The sequence below is a fragment of the Musca domestica genome, unplaced genomic scaffold, assembly GCF_030504385.1.
Source record: "Musca domestica strain aabys unplaced genomic scaffold, Musca_domestica.polishedcontigs.V.1.1 8, whole genome shotgun sequence".
In the NCBI taxonomy this organism is placed as follows: Eukaryota; Metazoa; Arthropoda; class Insecta; order Diptera; family Muscidae; genus Musca; species Musca domestica.
Genome location: NW_026712409.1, coordinates 4,745,940 through 4,764,778, shown reverse-complemented (window position 1 = coordinate 4,764,778; position 18,839 = coordinate 4,745,940). Strand labels below are relative to the sequence as shown.

The window sequence follows — 18,839 nt, the reverse complement described above, 5'->3', positions numbered from 1 at the left end:
GCTGCACCGGGGTATATGGATGGGTGTGTGTGTGGGAGTGTGTTCATGTGGAGACAATTATCAAGTGTGGGTGTGTGTGTGCAACTGTTTGTTCCACTAATTAAAAAAAATCACATTAATTTCTACATTTAATTTGTTTATAACTAAATAATTATGTTTTCTGGGAAAACTAAAAGGAAAACATGATAAGGACGACATCGAATCTTTAAGGTGACTGATGTTGGTTGCTTGATTGATTGCTTACACGACTACAATGCAGAGGTTGATAGGCTAGTGCTCCACAGTCGCTGCTATCGAACTGTAAAAAAGAGACAACAACAATAAGAGAAGAGAACGGAGACGTTGAGAGAAAAAGAAAAAAAAAAGAGAAGACAAAAGGACAACAGGAGAAAAAGGACGAATTATTTAATACAATTTGTTCCTAAGACAGAAACGCACACACACATAAATAAATCTAAAGGCCATTAGAAATGTTGTTTTTATACTCTGCCCTCCTGCTAATGGCCTGGACAATGTTTTCTTCAATTTTGCATAATTGAATAAAATCGCTTTTTTCTGTTCACTGCTGACACACATTACAAATTCAATGTTTTGTGAAAGAAGTTTTTATTTTATTTTTCATTTTTGCATAAAACAAACATATAAGGCGTTTTGAATTGCTGTTGAGATAATTAATTAAATCAAGAATCGAAAATAAAGGCAAATAACTTGAATTGAATTCAAAAACGTAAGCCACCATTCATTAAAAGCTGTGAATCTGTTGTTTGTTTGTTTTGTTGTAGATGTACATGTAAGGGTGTTGGTGGTTTTTTTTTTGTTTGTTTCCAGACTGAGCTGCATAAAACCAGAATCTGTCTGTCATTGCGAAATTCATTTTGACGGTTTGGCACTACAAACAAAAGAAGGACAAGACTAACAGCAACATAAAACAGGGTGAATTAATTAATTTCAATTTTAAATTAAAATAAGTGACATTTGGGACATGTCAGAATCTTGCAAATATTAAAATTTAAATTATAAAAAAGCTAACAAAAAAATACATTATTATAATTACTTGTGAAAAATATTTAAATAATAAATATTTAAATAAGAATATTAATTTGGAATATCTAAACTTAATTTGTAACTCTTAATAATCTAAAAACTTTTATTTATTAGATATATGCATAGAATATTTATCCCCCGATTCGAAATGGAAATTATTTTATAGATGCAGGAACAACTGTAGTTTAGTAAGAACTCTCGAATTTGTTTGATTTTTTCCAGATGTAGATATTTTTGGATTAGGACAGGATTACAGGATAGTATTTCTTTCTTGGGGATTGCCCCAGATTCACGGATATTTGACCTAAAAGTCTGGGTCCGAAATCCGGGTTAGACCTACTAAAGCTAATGACAATACCTACCCAATATTTGGTCACATTATGGGGTTCTTTGATACGGTTCGGAAATTGTATCAATTCTTTTTTGATTTTTTGTACCTCGATTTTTTACAAATTTCAGGAAAAGTCGAAAAAGGCTTCATTTTGGGTGTCCACAAAATGTATGTCAAAGTCTAGATTACACTATAAACAATGCTACAGTCCCGTATCTACAAAACCTATATTATCCATATCGGTTTTGTAGGTCTGGGTCTCAGACCCGTAATTCTGGGTCAAATTAAAAAAAAAATAATTTCTCGGAATCAGCGCACAAATACCATCCTCTGGAAAACATTTCAATAAAACCGTCAGATTTTACTAACCTAGAGTCAAGTTAAAATTTCCACTCAAAGTAAAAATTCGCAGGCCATCCCAAATACCTCAGATGTTGAAATATCAGTCGCAATGATTTATATATAAACACCTTGAAGACCGATTTTTTTATAAAATAAAAAAAAAACAGTTAAAAAATTGTGGCATCACAATGACCTATTCTGTTTTTGTTAAAAAGGTCTCAGATTTTGAGGAAACTTTTTTCCTTAATTTCTATTTTCTTACAAAATTGTAATTTTCCCTAAGACATGGGAACTGCTTGTTTATTGGGAAAATGTGGTATATTTTCTTTTTATACCCTCCACTATAGAGCTTTGACGTAGAAACTTGGAATTGTGGGATTAGAATAGATAACAAGGAATATGGGTCTAAATTATCTTTGAGCCTCCAAATAACGGTATCTCATTTTCCAACGGAATTTGGCATTGAGAGATCGCAGATAGAGCCCATACCTCCATTGGCAGAACATTACCTATGCAGGTCCATGTTTTTTTCTATTGCCCCTATATTCAGTATTTTAATAATTAAGTCTATTTGTTTTCGAAGTTGTTTCAATGTTTGGAATTTGCAATAGAGTGTAGTCCTCTAGCAAAAAAATTATTGAATTTTAAGGAGATTACTTCAAGTAAAAATGGTACTTGTTCGAATGTTAAGCCCCGATAATTTTATTCACAAAGATTTTCTTTATCTCTTTTTTACCTGTTTTTCTTTTTCATTTATTTCTGATCGCTCATTTTTAAATTATCAGAGAAGGTTATATCCACAATATATACATTTTTAATCTGCTGTCTTTTAAAATCACGACAGAGCTGAAATTTTTTCTACAACGAATTGACATTTGGCAAAAATGCCGATATAATTAATAGGATATTTGGTGTTGGTCCCGGGAATTTGAAGTGTCTGTTCATATGCAGAAATTGTATCACCTCACTTTAGATATTTTGAAGTACTTTTGATTTTTTAAAACGAATAAGTGAAAAAAAAACTTGATGTCTTCAAATCTTAATGGGTATAAGATATCCTTGTTTCTTTTTCAAAATAGAATCACTTTTAGAACCCACTTTTTGAAACCCCACATTTAGAAGCTACTGGTCGCATTTGCAAAGAAATTGAATTTAAATTCCGTAATCTTGCCTTTTTGTCATATTACCCGTATAAACGTAATCCTCAAATGTATATATTTTGAAGGTTTGACCTGCATTATGAAACTAATTTGCTTATAGTTTATGTTTTTCTCTGGGTGGAGATATACAAACTAGGAGTTATTTGTCATTAAGGCTACAGAGGGTACAACTCCTCAGGAACGAGTGCTGATTTTGTTTTCTTCTCAGCAAATTTCTAACATTTAAAAAAAATTAACCATATGTGTCCATTCCTTTTGAGGATATCATTAATGAAAATAGGTCTCATAAAGTGCGAAATAATGTGCCGATTTTTTAAGATTGGCACATGCTATTATAATACACTCTACTATACTGCTGTGCCGTATTCGTCATCATAATGACGCTTTGCTTTATCTACTCATCTTTATAAGATATCGTCTATTCGCACTCTCTTCACTTTTGATCTTTACTTAATGTTTCATTTCTATTTTATTTTTTTATTTTAAATATATAATTTTATATATTTTCTTAAAATCTTAAACCCCACCATAGGTCAGGTGGTTTTATTTCACCACCCCAAAAGTTTCTCTATTACATTTTTTTTATTAAAAACAATTTATTTAATGCAACTTTTTGTTGGCCATTTGTTTTAAGATTTCATTTCCATTTAATTAGTTTTGGAACAAACAAAACTTTGGACAAATATTTATACACAAAAAACAAAAGAAAATAACGAGAAACAGACAACAAATTTTAAACTGTCATCCAAAACAAAAACAGAAAGGCCTTAATATAAAACAAATTAGGCAAAGTTGAGTGTGTAACATAAACGGTTGAGAGAGAGCGAGGTTGGGGGATAAAGAATAAAATAGCTACGAATGTTAGTATAAAGCATTTGTATGGGACAATGGACAAGTGTTAGTAGTGTTTTTTTTGTGCGAAAAAAGCATATAAATATGGTATTTAATGCCTAGGTAATTCTCCTTAATTAAAGAGAATTTAGAGAGTCTTGAATTCAGATAAAACACAACAAAAGAAACTATTCAGCAAAACTTAAAGTCAACGGCAAATTAAGAGGTTGAACAACCGTAAAGAGTAAGAGAACAAAATCACATGAGGACAAATCACAATTTGTTGGTGTAGGTAACTGCAAGTGGCATTGAGAGTGAAAGAGATAGGCCGAGAGAGAGAGAGAGTGAAAGTGTGGTGGTGAGGTGAGTAGCTCTACTTGTTTACAATGGTGTTGACTGATCTCAAGTCCTTTTACGAGTTGTGATTGACTGATTGTTTGTGGCTGTTGCTGCTGGTGTGAAATGCATGTGTCGGTGTGGCTGTGTATTTGTGTTTACTGTGCTCATGAGTTTTACTACATACATTGTTGGTGTGGTGTAGTTCATTGCAAATTTTTTTATTGAGTGCATCACATTCGCTGACTCTTTTTTTTGGGGGAAAACTTTGGGTGTCTCTGAATGCTCTTGTTTTGATTGGGTGATTTGAGAATGGATTATCTAAACGCTTTCTAATTCTTAAAAAAACAATAGCTGTAATTTATTTTCAATATGTTACAATAGGCGTTCATTCTCTTGGGTGCTCTGGGGTGGTAGAATGAATGAATGGTAGTGTTTTTGTGCGAACTATTTATTTAGTTTTTGCTTTTTGACTTTTCCACAAACTGGCTTTACAAGGACAATGACAAATGCTACAATTTCAGACAATCATTTTGTTTTTTTTTTGGTTTTGCTCTAATTTCTGGCCGTTTTGCAAACACACCACACATCAAAGTACACAATTTCAAGTTTGGACCAAAAACAGCAGCAGTGGTGGTAGATGTGGACGACACAAGCTTCTAGAAGACAAAACTCTATTCCAACTTACACTGAAACGATCGAGCGTTGAGGGATTCGTTGCTAGATTTAGGGTGCTTGTGTTCGTTGTTCGTATGGTATCGCTGGCCGCCATACTGTGATATTTGGCATGCTGCGACGAGTCACGACTGTCGCGTGAATCCTCGCGGGAACGTTCGGCACATGAGTACTGACGCCGATACTGGCGGCGGCGACGGAATGCAGTGGTATTCGTTGGATGGGCATTATAGTCAATGGTACAGATGGGCGATGGCGGCGGCAGGACCCGCATGTAGCAGGGGTCATAGCTGAACTGACGCCGACGCCACTGTTCATATTGGCGATAGTGGCTGAAGAGTCTTCGCTTTCGCAAAATCAATTGTTTTTTGGCCTCTAATAGTTCCTGGTCTTCATTGGGTGTGGTGTTGTTATCCTGGGAATTCTTAAGGATGCTACGTTGTGTGGCAAATTTCTTTTGGCGCAAACGATGGTAGTGGTGGTGATAGTCCCCTCCGCCGCCGCCACCACCACCGCCTTTGGGTAATCGATTTTGATTCATGGCCGGCAGACTACGATGGCGAGGCTCACGTTCCAGCAAACGATTGTCTTCACCCTCACGGTCCGAGGCAGCCGTGGAGGTGGCTCCCTCGCCGGCATCGCGACCATCCTCTGTCTCCGGCTCCTGGGGACTGGACGAACTGATGGCCATGGCTTGGCTGTCGACACTGGCGACTCGTCGATAGCCCTCCGATGGCGATATTGATTCACCGCCATCGGCCATCGCTGGTTGCTAGCTTTCCACATCGGCCACCTTGTGCAGCAGGGCAAATTGGCAGCCACAGTCACGCTCCAACTCACGCCGGGGATACTGAAAACAGCGATCAAAAATGCCACAGCCCTCACAGCGAGGCAAACACTAAATAGGTCATATTCAGCAAGTAGTTGTAGTTGTACGAAAGGAGTAGGAAGGGAGAACAAGAAAAAATCCACAAAAAGAAGACGTTGGCATAAAAATATAGTTTCTCTTCATTTGTTTGAAAGTTTTTTTTTTTATTTTTTATTAAGTAATAGTTGAAGTAGTAGTGGTAGTAGGAAAAGTAGTAGCAGTAGTAAAAAATGGTAGCAATTTTAAATTCTTATTACGGGGAGGTGGGGAAAGACGATTTATTAGTGGGACATTCTCACAATATTTCAACGGAAAAATGAAAAAAAAAAGAAAACGAAAAAAAGTGAAGGCAACAAAAAATTGTCTCTCTAAGAGAAGCTTCATTTCATTCTAAAAATTCATCTAAAACTTAAATTTCATTAAAGTTACAGGCGGCTCCTCATTGAAGAAACAAAAGAAAGAAAAGAGAAACGCAAGAGGCAGAGGAGGGAGGAGCAGATGGTGAACTTAGCATTAGATTGTTAGTAGTGGTGAACAACAGTGGTAGAATTTGGTTTTCGGAGTGGGATTCATATGTTTTTTTTTTTCGGTGGCTGTCAATCATAATTACGGCATGCTTTTTTGGCTGCTTGCAGGATATTTTTTGGTTGGTCGACCATTTGGCCTTTAAGCTATTGCAAGGCAACAATGTGTGGAACAGAACAAAAACAAATCTTCGTATTTGTATACTTTTTCATTCTCTACAGTTGGATTTCTGAGTTTCATCATTTTTCATTGACTTAACTACTCTACCTTATTGGAATTCAGGCATTAAATAGCTGAATATGTAGGGGACTATGAGCGATGTTGAGGAAATGTGTGATTACATGAGCAGATAAGTGTTAGCTTGTATGTAGGAGTGTTGTGTTCGGCTATCAATGTGGATGAGAGTGTTTGTTCTATGAATTTTTGAGCAGGAATCAATTTTTTTTGTTTCTCTTAAAATATAAAATTTTTGACGTCACGGTGGCACAGTGGGATAAATGGTATTTGAATTCGATATTAAGTAGAAAGCAAAGTTGAAATTTTAGGAACAAAATGTTTCTTTTCCATCCCAGACAAATAAATATGGGTCCATAATTAAGTGACGTAACGTTAAAAGAGGTTTCCTCACAAGTCATAAATTCAGTAGGACATTATGTAAAAATATTCTGAATATACAACATTAAAAGCAGTTGAAAACTAAAGGATTGCACCACTTCAATAACCATTTTTGTGATCTGGTTAGATTTTCCAATTAAATTTTGTCTTTAAATTTTGAAGTAGATTCGAGTTTTATTTGTCAAATTGAAGGACACCTGGTGGTGGATAACAAAATAATCGAATTTTTGGACCAGGTTTTTAATGAAAACCCTCCAAAACCGAAATCCTTAAAATGTACACCAATTTTTTCAGGACACTCCTAGCTTTCCGGAATGATACTATGTCTATATAAGACTTTCGGTTGAAATTCTACAATAAAATTAAAAATAACCATCCTTGAGAAGGCCTTAAAAAATCGAAGAATTTTTGCTAAAATAGAGTTTCTTCGGAGTATGTTTCATTCGTGTGTTAAAAACGAGCTAATCCGGTCCCGGTCTGTCCCTTAAAAAAAAAGTATTTTCCAATAATAGCGTTAAACATAGCTAACTTTGGAGAAAGTGTCAAAAAATCGAATAGTTTTAAATAAACTAGAGTTGTTTCATAGCATATTTCTGTCGTGAGTAAAAACGATCAAATCTGCTAGGTCCTCAAGTTTTGTGAACCGACTTGGAAGTTATTGCAAAATAATCCTTTTTTTTGGAACCGTTTTTTAATAAAATCTTTCAAAAGTGAAAAATATATATTAAATTTTAGCTGAAATTCGAACCTTCCTAAAATTCTACAATGCCAATATCGGATTTCTCGATCAAATATCCGGTCCCGGTCCGTCCACCAAGAAAAAAAATACTTTAAAAATAACTATCTTTGGAAAAAGTGTTAACGAAATTCGAAGAGTTATTTTCGGGTGAGTTATACTCGCGAGTAAAAAGTAGTACATTTAAGTTCCGCTATTTGGACTGAGGGTATTATCTGCATTTGTTTGTAACTTGGAGAAGGAAGCGAGAGAATCACTTTCTGAGTCGATTTATACATGTCAGTCCGTCCGTCTGTCTGTCTGTCCATGTATTTTTGAGAACCAACTGCAGGTCGCATTTACTATCCAATTGAGATGAAATTTTCCAAACAATATTTGTTTGGCCCAAGGACGAACCCTATTGAAGTTGGTGAGAATCGATTTAAGTTAAGTTATAGCTCCCATATATATCTTTTGCCGATTTCGGGTTAATTGTGCACCAAATGGCTAATATCAGTTCCAATGACCTGAATTTTGGCACATCTGACTAAATTCGGTCTAGCAGTAAGTACATCAAATTTGGTGATAAGCGGTTCAGATATATCTATAGCTTTCATATATAAGTTTAATCCGATTTGATCTTTAAGTTACATTCGGAATGATATTTGGTTTTAGATATCTTATTGAGCTGGGAAAGACCTTTGCCAAATTTTATCGATATCGGCTCAGATTTGGATATAGCTCCCATATATTTTCATAATCTAATTTTAATAATGGCTAATATCAGCCCAAATGGAGTGATTTTCGGGACATATGTTTAGGTACAGCCCAGAATTACCTGTGTCAAATTTTATCAAGATCGGTTCAGATTTGGATATAGCTCTCATATACATCTTCAACCGATTTCGGGTTAATTGCGCACCAAATGGTCAATATTAGTCCAAATGACCTGAATTTTGACCTTATAGAGCTCGGAAATATCTTTGCCAAATTTTATCGAGATCGGCGCCGATTTGGATATAGCTCCCATACATATCCTTTATCCGATTTCAGGTTTATTGTGGAAATAATGGCTAATATCAGCCCTAATGGAGTGATTTGCGGGATTTATTTTTCCATTCTATAGCAGTATTTCTATATAGCAGTATTAATTGGTACAAAAGATAAAAATGTCTTAGTCAGGTTTGATGAAAATCGATTCAGAATTGCATATGCCTTTTATATATTAGTTCCCTCGAATTATAACTGTTCTAAAGCCAAAGAGTGAAAGGTGGAATGAAAAAAAATCCCAATATAAATTCTTTGGATAAGGGAGCTCTATTAAATATGTATAGTGGTATAGGGTATCATATAGTCGACCAGCCCTATTTTTGAATTTTCCTTACTGTTTTTTTTTTTTAATTTAAAACTATATTTCCCGATTATATATTAATTATTTCTATATTCTTTTTCTTTTAGGCGAAAGTACTTCTTAAAAAACGTCTAGGTAAGTCATTATTATACGAGTATGTATATTTTGAATAATGAATGTGTAATTCGTAATGTTAATTATACCTGATATACCTATATATAACCTTGTTGGCATTTGGAAGACATGGTGTCGTATAAGTTACGTCAATAATTATACGTCCTAGTGCAATTAATATTGCTTTTTTTAAATGTATGACAATTACCAACTGTGTTTTTGCTCGAAAAAATAATTAACAATTTGAAAAATATTTCAGGAGTTTAAAAGTGTAGCCCTGTACAGAAATGTATACAAATTAATATTTGATTCTGAAGGATTCCTTGTTTCCTTTTCTTGGTCCAAAATACAGGTTTCCGATACACGTTTTATGAATTGAATTTAGTTTCATTTCCTTATATTGAATTTTCTTGGAAGAAATAGCCATAATTTTGTACTAATTGTACCATAAAGTACAAATGCATTATCCTTTGACACAATTTGTATTCTTTTAGTGAAGATATTCAACTATTTTTCACTTCAAAGATTTGAAGATATTTATTTTTTGTTTTTAAAAAATCAATTATTGATAACACCACCACTGTGCAACAAATATCCACCTAGTCCATTATTGCTGTTGTTGGCATTTTATTTGCCGGGGTCTGACAAAGGAGGCCTGTGCCTACCACTACTACCGGCATAAAAACCAGCCATCTCGTCGTTCCCATGTTATGACAAGGAAGCACCCTCTTCACATTATGAATAGGCAATGATTTTAGTTAGTACTACAGTTTTGTTCGTGTATATAAAAATGTAATGCAATGATATGTATAATATGGAGTATGTGAGTGGGAGTGTGTATGTGTGTTCATGTGAAGGTAAGTGTATACCAGTGTATCTGTATATCAAGTTATGAATTATTCTATTTTATATATGGTATGGTATCGTACAGGCCAAAGATTTTCTACTTTTTTTCTTTTGGGTTTACCATTGTTTACTTTGGTAAGGTTATGGGTTTTTTGTTGGTTTATTGTTTGTTGGTGTTTTTGTTTTTTTATTCAAGGGTTTTTTATGTGAACTAATTTTGGGATAAACAGGGTTTCAATTTGTATTTTTTACTGGTGCAGAATGAAGTGGATTTTGGGAAAATATAAAATTTAAAATTTTTGAGTTATGAAAACCATTGTTTGAAAGATCTTAAATAGGCGATGGCGAATTGAAATACTCAGTTATAATACTAAATAGAAATAGAATCAAAAAAATAGAAATCATTATTTTTACAAAGGTATGTCGCTCGAAATAAGTCCTTAATTTGGGGCAAAATAAGCAAAAATATAGATGTACTTATACCAGGATTTTGTATATCCTCAGCCATATTGCTACAGAGGGTTTTTTTATCATTTGATACGGCCAAAACGTGCCTCAAGGAAATAACGATTTTAGACCCAGGTATCTTTGGATCAAATCCATTTCAGGACATTTGGAGTCGATTTGATATGGCCAAAACGTGCCTCATCGTCTCTTTGGACCAAATCCGTTTCAGGACATTTGGAATCGATTTAGCGATGTCCGTCCGTTTGTATGCCTGTCTGGCTTGTTTGTTCGCACGAAATTAAGAGAGAATCCGTTTTGGCCCAAACTTGGTACATCGTAATATTATTGTCAAACTTAGATCGAGTTCGGAGATGAGCAACATCGGTTCACTCCTTCTGGTACCTCCACCACAAAAGGTCAAAATTTTAATAGAAAATAATTTAACGCATAGAAAGAGAACGCATACTCTTATTTTCTTCAAACTTCACAAATCGTGATATTTGCATAACCGCAAGATCGGGTGCGAGAATGTAAAAGATAGGACTACTCCTTCTAGTACCTCCCACACAAATGGTTCGAATTTGGAATAACTAAAACGCTCATAAAATGCGAAAGATGCTCCAGATTCTCTTCAAATATCACACATACCAATATTTTTACCATTACAAAAAATGGAGTATATCTGACTGGTACCTCCCTCACAAAAAGTCAGAAGGAGGAAGGATGATCCGATATTGCTTCAACTTTGCAAATCCTAATATTTGCATCTGGTACCTCCCCCACAAAGGGCCGAAAATTTGAATAATTATAATTCTTATAAAATGTGATTTAAGAGACCGATTGTCTTCAAATTACACAAATTACAATATTTTTATTAATCCAAGACCTGGTGTGAAGATAAAAAATATCCGTACACTCCTTCTGATTCCTCCCCCACAAAGGACTAAAGTTTTGAATATACATGAAGCTCATAAAATGTGAAATTAACATCCGATTCCATTCAAACTTGGCACATCTCAATATTTATATCAACACAAGATCTCTTAAGAAGATGGTAGAGATCAGTCCATTCCTTCTGGTACCTCCTCCATAAGGGGTCAAAATTTTGAATATCTGTGAAGCTGATAAAATGTGAAATTTAACATCCGATTCCATTCAAACCTGGTACATCGTAATTTTTCTATCAACACAATACCTGCTGTGAAGATATAATATATCGGTCAATTCCTTCTGGTACCTCCCCCATAAAGGGTCAACATTTTGAATAATCATGAAGCTCATAAAACGCAAAATTGATGTCCGATTTCATTCAAACTTGGCACATCTCAATATTTCTATCAACATTTCTATCTATTATAAAGTTGGTAGAGATCGGACCATTTCTTCTTGTACCTCCCCCACAAAGGGTCAAATGTTTTCAACAATCAAAACGATCATAAAATTCGAAATAAGCACCCGGTTCTTTCAAATTTCACGCATCGCAATATTTTTATTTGGGTTAGATGCTAGGTTAGATGTTGAGAAGATGCTAGAGATCGGACCATTCCTTCTGGTACCTTCCCTACAAAGGGTCAAAATTTTGAATAACCAAAACAAATTTAAAATCCAAAATAAGCATCAGGTTCTCTTCATGTTTCACACATCCCATTATTTCCTCTAACACAAAATCTGCTGTGAAGATGGGATATATCGGTCCACTCCTTCTGGTACCTCCCCCACAAAGAGTCAACATTTTGAATAACCATGAAGCTCATAAAACGCGAAATTGTCAACGCTTGATCTGTTATAAAGATGGTAGAGATCGGAACATTTCCTCTGGCACCTCCCTCATAAAGGGCTCAAAATTTTGAAAAACAAAACGTTCATAAAATGCCAAATAATCATCCAAATCATTTCAAATTTATGATTTCGCATAAAATTGGATATAAATGTTAGATTTTCGTGTAATTTTGTTCATGACAATATTTTAATCTGGATTAGATGAAGCCTGAAAATTGAATACTTCAGTCCACTATACCTGACACCTCACGCAAATTACAACATTTTCATAAAAATTCCAAAAACTACCATTTTAATTGGAACCGTTATATAGGGTGTACAAGTGAGAAGAGAAACCAACCACTCTGTGTTGAGATCAGTTCCAAATCTCACTCCTGAGAAATAAAACACAACCGCTCTTTTGGGTTGCTGATTTAAATCTGACTTTATTTTCATAATATTGTTCTTAACTGCTACAAAAACTAATCTAAATTAACCTACTCGCAGCCACACAATTGTTCTTATCTATTTCTAGATTTAAAAAGGGAACATAACATGGCTGCTTGTCCCTTCATTCAAGTGATCTTGGCTACCTACTGGCGCATCGATATTTGTGTGTGTGTCATGGACTTTATTATTTACACATTACCATATGCGACAGCGCACAAGATCACTGAATTGTACACATGTGATATTTTATGACTGCTGGGAAACTGATAATGTTGAAATATTTCTTTTTAATTGTTAGATTTTCCCAGCACCTCAAACGCACACAAAAGGATGTACAAAATATTTTGTACATAGGGACTATGCGAAGACGTGGACCTGCTAACGAATTTTTTGTCATAGTCTTTAGTACCCATTAAGACCTTCAAATACAAAATTTGTTACATTTCCTGGGAATAATGTTGCTGAAATCATCAAAATACCGAATATCGGGAGGTATCGTTAGATGGGTGCTAAACGAAAATGTGAACCGATATGGGCCATTTGCGAACTTCACCTGCCTACTGGTAAACTATGCATGTATGCAAAATTTTAAGCTTCTTTCTCCATTCGTTCGAAATTACAACAGACGGAAAGACGGACATCGCTAGATCGATTTAGAATTTTATGCTGATCCAGAATATATATACTTTGTAGGGTCTATTATGAATATTTCGAGGAGTTACAAACGGAATGGCAAAGTTAATATACCCTCCATAGAATGGTGGTGGGTATAATAAAATAGAGAAACTTGGCGTATTCCTTATGCCAGTAAGTATACGCAACCGAGTGCTTTGGAAAGTAATTACTTTGTGTCTTAGTGAAATATATCACAAATGTTTATTATTTTTAACCCAGCATTATTTATTTATCATTTAATTCCTACAAACAATGAACTAATTGCTTCTTACATTTTTTAAATTTTCCCTTTTTTCGCCATCCTTTGTTGTATTATTTTCACTTCCTTCTTAATTCCTCCTTTATATTACAGTTTCCACATTAATTCCATGCCATTAATTCCCCTGTTATTCAGTTGACCCATTAAAATTTACAGCAATAAATTACATGCACTGTCCTGCAGTGCAAAAGGCTCTCCAAAGTAGCCAACTTGCAAAGGATATAAATGAAAATTTATGTTTGAAACATGGTGCATACTTTCAGGGGTTTATGACATGCGAGCTATGCAATTGATCGACATTAAACTTGAAATTTATGTTGCCAAAGAATTCGATGGCTGTGTCGTGGTGTTAATTTTATTTTTTTTGACAAAAATCCAACATTAACTTGAAGATTATTTTTTAATATATTTGAAAAGTCCATGTTTAAATTCGTAGTAAAAACAGATATATCTGCAGTTTTATGATGGATATGAAATAAGTGCAGTCTTGGCAAGTTTTCCGAATGATAAAAACCAAAAGAGGAAAAATTTAGCTTGTCGCACATACCACCATATTCCAGGGCATTGCAGCACTTGAACCGTTTAAAAATTTATCACCAGCAAAACTGTTTGCAGACTTGTTTGCCAACGAAAATTTATGGCATACTTTACGGCAAGAAGGAGGAGAACAAAAAAAGAAAAAATAACTTTTATTGATTTTTTCTCTTCCATTTCCATTGGTGCTTTTTTTCAACTTTTGGTTCCCAATGATGTTCTGACATCCATATCTTTGCCATTCAGTCATCAGCCTATTTGTCATTAATATCCATTGGATATATCATTCCATCTGCTCTCATGCCAAGTGGGACACATCTCTTGGATTATTTCTTTTACCCAGAAACTGCTGTTCAAGCTTGAAATGCAAATTCTTTCATAATTCATGGCTCGCCCATAACTTTACACAGCATTTGAATCTTTTGATTTTTCAAGCAAACATTTGCTAGTTATGACATAAAATTCTTGCATATTTTCAGGATTTCTGTGAATGTTTGCTGAATTCAATTACAACTGGCATTTAGAAAGAGCAAAAGTAGAGGGAGACATAATAGTTATTAAGAAATATTTTAGCAGTCAATGAATGCTAAGTGGAAACGTGATGCTGGAAACAAAAATGTCTTATGTTTTTAATTAAATTTTAAAGAAAATTTAGAATTTTACCAAAGTATTCAAAGAAAACTGGTCTTTGCTTTCATTTTGGAATTTTGTGGGACATCGTGTGGTATAATTGATGTCATAACGTATACGCCATAAACAATTTTTTCTTGAGGAAATAAAATTATGTGTATTTTACTCTTGGAAGTAGCTCAAACTAAAAGTTGGAAGATAATAAAAGGATGATTTTGATTTTACTTTTTTGCGCCCTGGGCTTGGGATCTACTACCTGCTGAACTTCATTCTTCTTTTCTACACAGATCTATGTCATATTTAGGGATTTCCCTATTTGAATCTGGATCCTAAAAGTGGGGGAACATAATTTCTTTAAATGTTGTCGATTTATGTTTTGGAGTCTAACGATTGATTCTTATTTTTATGCGGGTCTAATTTTTGCTTCGTTATGGTGTGGAGGGTATATTAAGTTTGTCACAAACCTCCTCGAAAGAAGCATTTTAGACCCCACAATGTACAAAGTGGCGCAAAAGTACTCCTCCTATCAGAAAATGCTATAAATTTTCCGATTGACTTCTAATGTCAGTTCTGTTTTGGCTACACTACACTGCTCCAGAACGCGAAATATTGGTGACTACTTATTTGACCAAAAGTCGTTCGGTGACTTTGGCACAACGCGAATTTCGTTGCGGCTATCCAACGCGTATTAACAAAAGATGCTGCCAGGCGTGGCAGACCCTGGAGTATCCGTTCTGCAGAGAATATTTCTGCTGTAGCCGAGGATGTCATAGAGGCGCCGTCAATATCGACCAGACGACGTGTCACGCAAATGGGTACCAGCCGACGGTCTTTATAGCGAATTTTTGGTACAACATTTGAAGATGTTTCCGTACAAAGTCCAAATGGTGCATCAGCTGTTAGCTGGTCAGCAGCAAACATGTCTAACTCAACGCTCAAGCCATTCTTAATCACCACAAAGAAGATGATTTTTCATCAAAAATAATAATGAGTGGTGAGGCCCATTTCCGTCTTGGTGGGTATGTAAATACGCCATATTTACGCTTCTGGGGCACTAAAAATCCGCGTGTAACTCACGAAGAGCCATTACATCGGCTCAAAATCACTGAATGCTATGCTGTTTTCGCTGGAGGAGTCATCGGACCTTTTTTCTTCGAAGACATCTCGGGTCAAACGGTTACTGTGAATGGTGATCGCTAAAAAGCAAAGATCAACGACTTCTTTTTGCCGTGACTTGATGAGTTGGGATTGGAAAACATGTGGTTTCAACAGCACGGTGCAACGGAACACATTGTACGTGCCAAAATCGATACGCTGAAAGATGCATATGTTTAGTCAGCATAAGATCTTTTGCCGATCCGTCCATGTATCTGCCTGCATGTTTGTAAAATTAATACTAGCCTCCGAACGAAATGAAGAAGCTGGACAAAATTGAATTTAAATGTATTTTAGGACCGGGTCATGGGCCATAAGTGAACCTACGTTTAGGTATAGGCCCCATATAACTTTGCCGGCAGATTAATTGTGTTTTGTTTTTGTCACAATTTTAAAACAAATTTGTTATAAATTGGCAGTTTGTGCTCCCAGTAAGTAGCGGTATCCTTGCGAAGTACTGTCTATGTGGTTCCTAATTTGGGTATAGACCCCATATACCTCTACCTCCAGATATTTATTATTTTAAAGACTTACGTCATACTTTTTACCGGAGTGGTTTCAAATGTGGTATTTAGACTTCGTCGTAATGGGAGCTATCCCTCCATATTCGTATCTGCCTCATGTAACTGTACCTAACTATATTCGATATTTTGTCACGTTTTTCGACGGAATAGTTTCAAATTTGGTATTTTGTGTTCGTAATAAGTTTCACTTTCATGAAGGCCCTATAATATTTTATTTTTCTTGATTGTAGCCACATTTTTCAACGGAATTATCTTAAATTTGGCATTTGGAGTTCCCGATAGGCCATCTCTGGCAGATAATTGGCTATACAGGTGCATGTTTTCGCATAGCCACCAAATAAATGTACCACCCGGATACAACGGATTTTTTTTTTAAATTTTAAATTTATTAAAAGTTTGGCTCTGTCGTACTAAGTTGCTTTTCTACTGGTCTAATTTGTTATTCATTTTTTGTTTCTCCGGGAGTAAAACTTTCACTTTATTGAATTACAGTGTCAAATATATTTTCAATTAGGAACCCACATGTTAACCGAGTAAACCTTTACTCCATTAACTGGTTTCATTATCTCCAAAAAACCGCAACAACATGTTTTGGTCTTCGCGTATGATTGACGTCATGACGTATACGCCATATGTTTGCCACAACTGTATTATATGACCCAATAAATAAGTGATAAAATTCTTTTATCAGTCCTATATGAGTTGTAAAAAAACAACAGTAATAATAAAACTATAAACAAGTTCAAAGTTCAAGGGAGAGTGGATACATTTAATGAAGATCAAGTAAATTGTTGGTTGTGTAAAAAATGAGGATTTTCATATGTCCATGAATTATTTTTTACAGAGATTAGAGGTGGAATAGCAGATGACCCAAAAGGTTTATGATGTTAATCAAGAAACTGTTTTAATTAAATAAATTGCTAAACCGAAGCCAGTGGGCGAAGTCCAAGTAAGGACGATTAGGTAATTGGGGTAAAATACTAGAAGGTTTTGGATTTTCAGACCAAGTTTTTATGGCTCAAACGACATTGCCTGAAGGACAATAACCTCAAATATTTACAAGTACATCGATTGGAGATTGGGACTATCTTTCACGGAAAATTCACTTTCATAAAAAATATTTTCTTTATTGAAGCCTCTGCAGCAATGTTTGAGACTTTGGATCTGGTTTGTAAAACTAGTTATACATTTTTCAGAAACTTGTTCTTAAAAAAATCAATGATATAGTCTTGAAAATTGGAGTTTATTTATTTTTTCCTAAAAATTCTTAAATACATTGTCTACATGTTTTCCTAATATCGGAAGCTATGGTAGGGGAAAATTTTATATTTTCATAATCCTCTAACCTTTCCTTCGTACCTTTTTCTACTTAATTTCAAACAGTCTTCGCAAAATTCCTAATTTCAACTAAATCGAATAAAATATTGTTGTCTTGGGCGTATAATTACCGTCACAACTCATACGCCACATGTGACTTGGTTTACAAAATCATTTTATAATCAATTAATTTTTCTTTAATTATTTTGCTCTCTTTATAAAATTTTAAAATTGTCCGTATTACTCTTATGAATTTATCAAAATTATTCAAAATTTTATGTAGCCCATTACAATATTAATATTGTGCAATGACGAGAGCAATAATTCAAACCACCCTCCAGGGAATTCAATCTTGACAACATATTTGACATGGGAAGATGTGTGCAGGAAGACTAGATTGTCTTCTGTATCAAATTAAGCATAACATTGTGATAACAATGAAATTATCATTTCAACTGTGACCAAAAATGGACCGACCAACCATTGCCGGTGTCTTTTACATCATTTGTGGCAAAGGCAAATGAAATGGAAATTTTTGAAAAATCCATAGCATATAGCCATGGGCTATTACTACGGAGCGAGGGAAAATTTCTTATGATTGCCTTGGTATGTGTGGGTGTCCTTGGCTGTCTGATGTCTAAAGATTTTAAGGTTTTCTTGGAAATTTGTCTTTTTTTGTTCTCCACAAATCGAATAACAAATCAATTCGTTGCCATGTCTACATTTTAAGTAGATATCTTATATTACGTCTCACATTTTATTCATTTTTAGTGGATATTTATCTCCCCATGGTGTCAGAAATGATACTTTGAAAAGATGAAGATAAAATGTGTCGTATAAAACGTTTGGAATCGAATTTCAATAGTAAATCAAAAGGACAATACATAATTTTTTAACACAGTGAAAAAAAGGTAGTAGGCATGGGTGGCGTTTACGTTATGACATTAATCATACGCACTCAGCATAGCATTTCATGGACATAATTCTCAAATCATTTTCCAATAAAAATATACATTTTTAAGAATTTTGGTCCAATATTTCAACAGATTTTTATACCTTTACCGAACATAGTATGGAGGGTATATTAAGTTCGTCATTCCGTTTGTAACTCATCGAAATAATAATTTTAGACATAACAACGTATATATACAGGGTGAGATGAAAAAAACTGCAACCAACTTCAGACTGCTGTCATTTCTAAACAACTCGTCCGACAGCTGTTAAAATTATTGCAGTGACAGCTCATTATATTGTTTACAAGCGCACAAAAGCATTTTGGTGAGAATTTTACAGAAAAAAGTTATTCCTGATGGAATTCAAGCGTGATAGCCACAAGT

The 18,839-nt window shown here is 34.7% G+C and overlaps 1 protein-coding gene across 1 annotated transcript in view; it reads right to left on the bottom strand.

Annotated features, from left to right (window-relative positions):
- LOC101893836 (uncharacterized) overlaps positions 1-18,839 on the bottom strand; it is a 203,860-nt gene that overhangs the window by 3,864 nt on the left and 181,157 nt on the right. Inside the window, 2 exon segments of the mRNA XM_059130890.1 lie at positions 245-298; positions 4,733-5,617. Of these exon segments, the coding sequence (XP_058986873.1) occupies positions 245-298; positions 4,733-5,617 (939 nt within the window).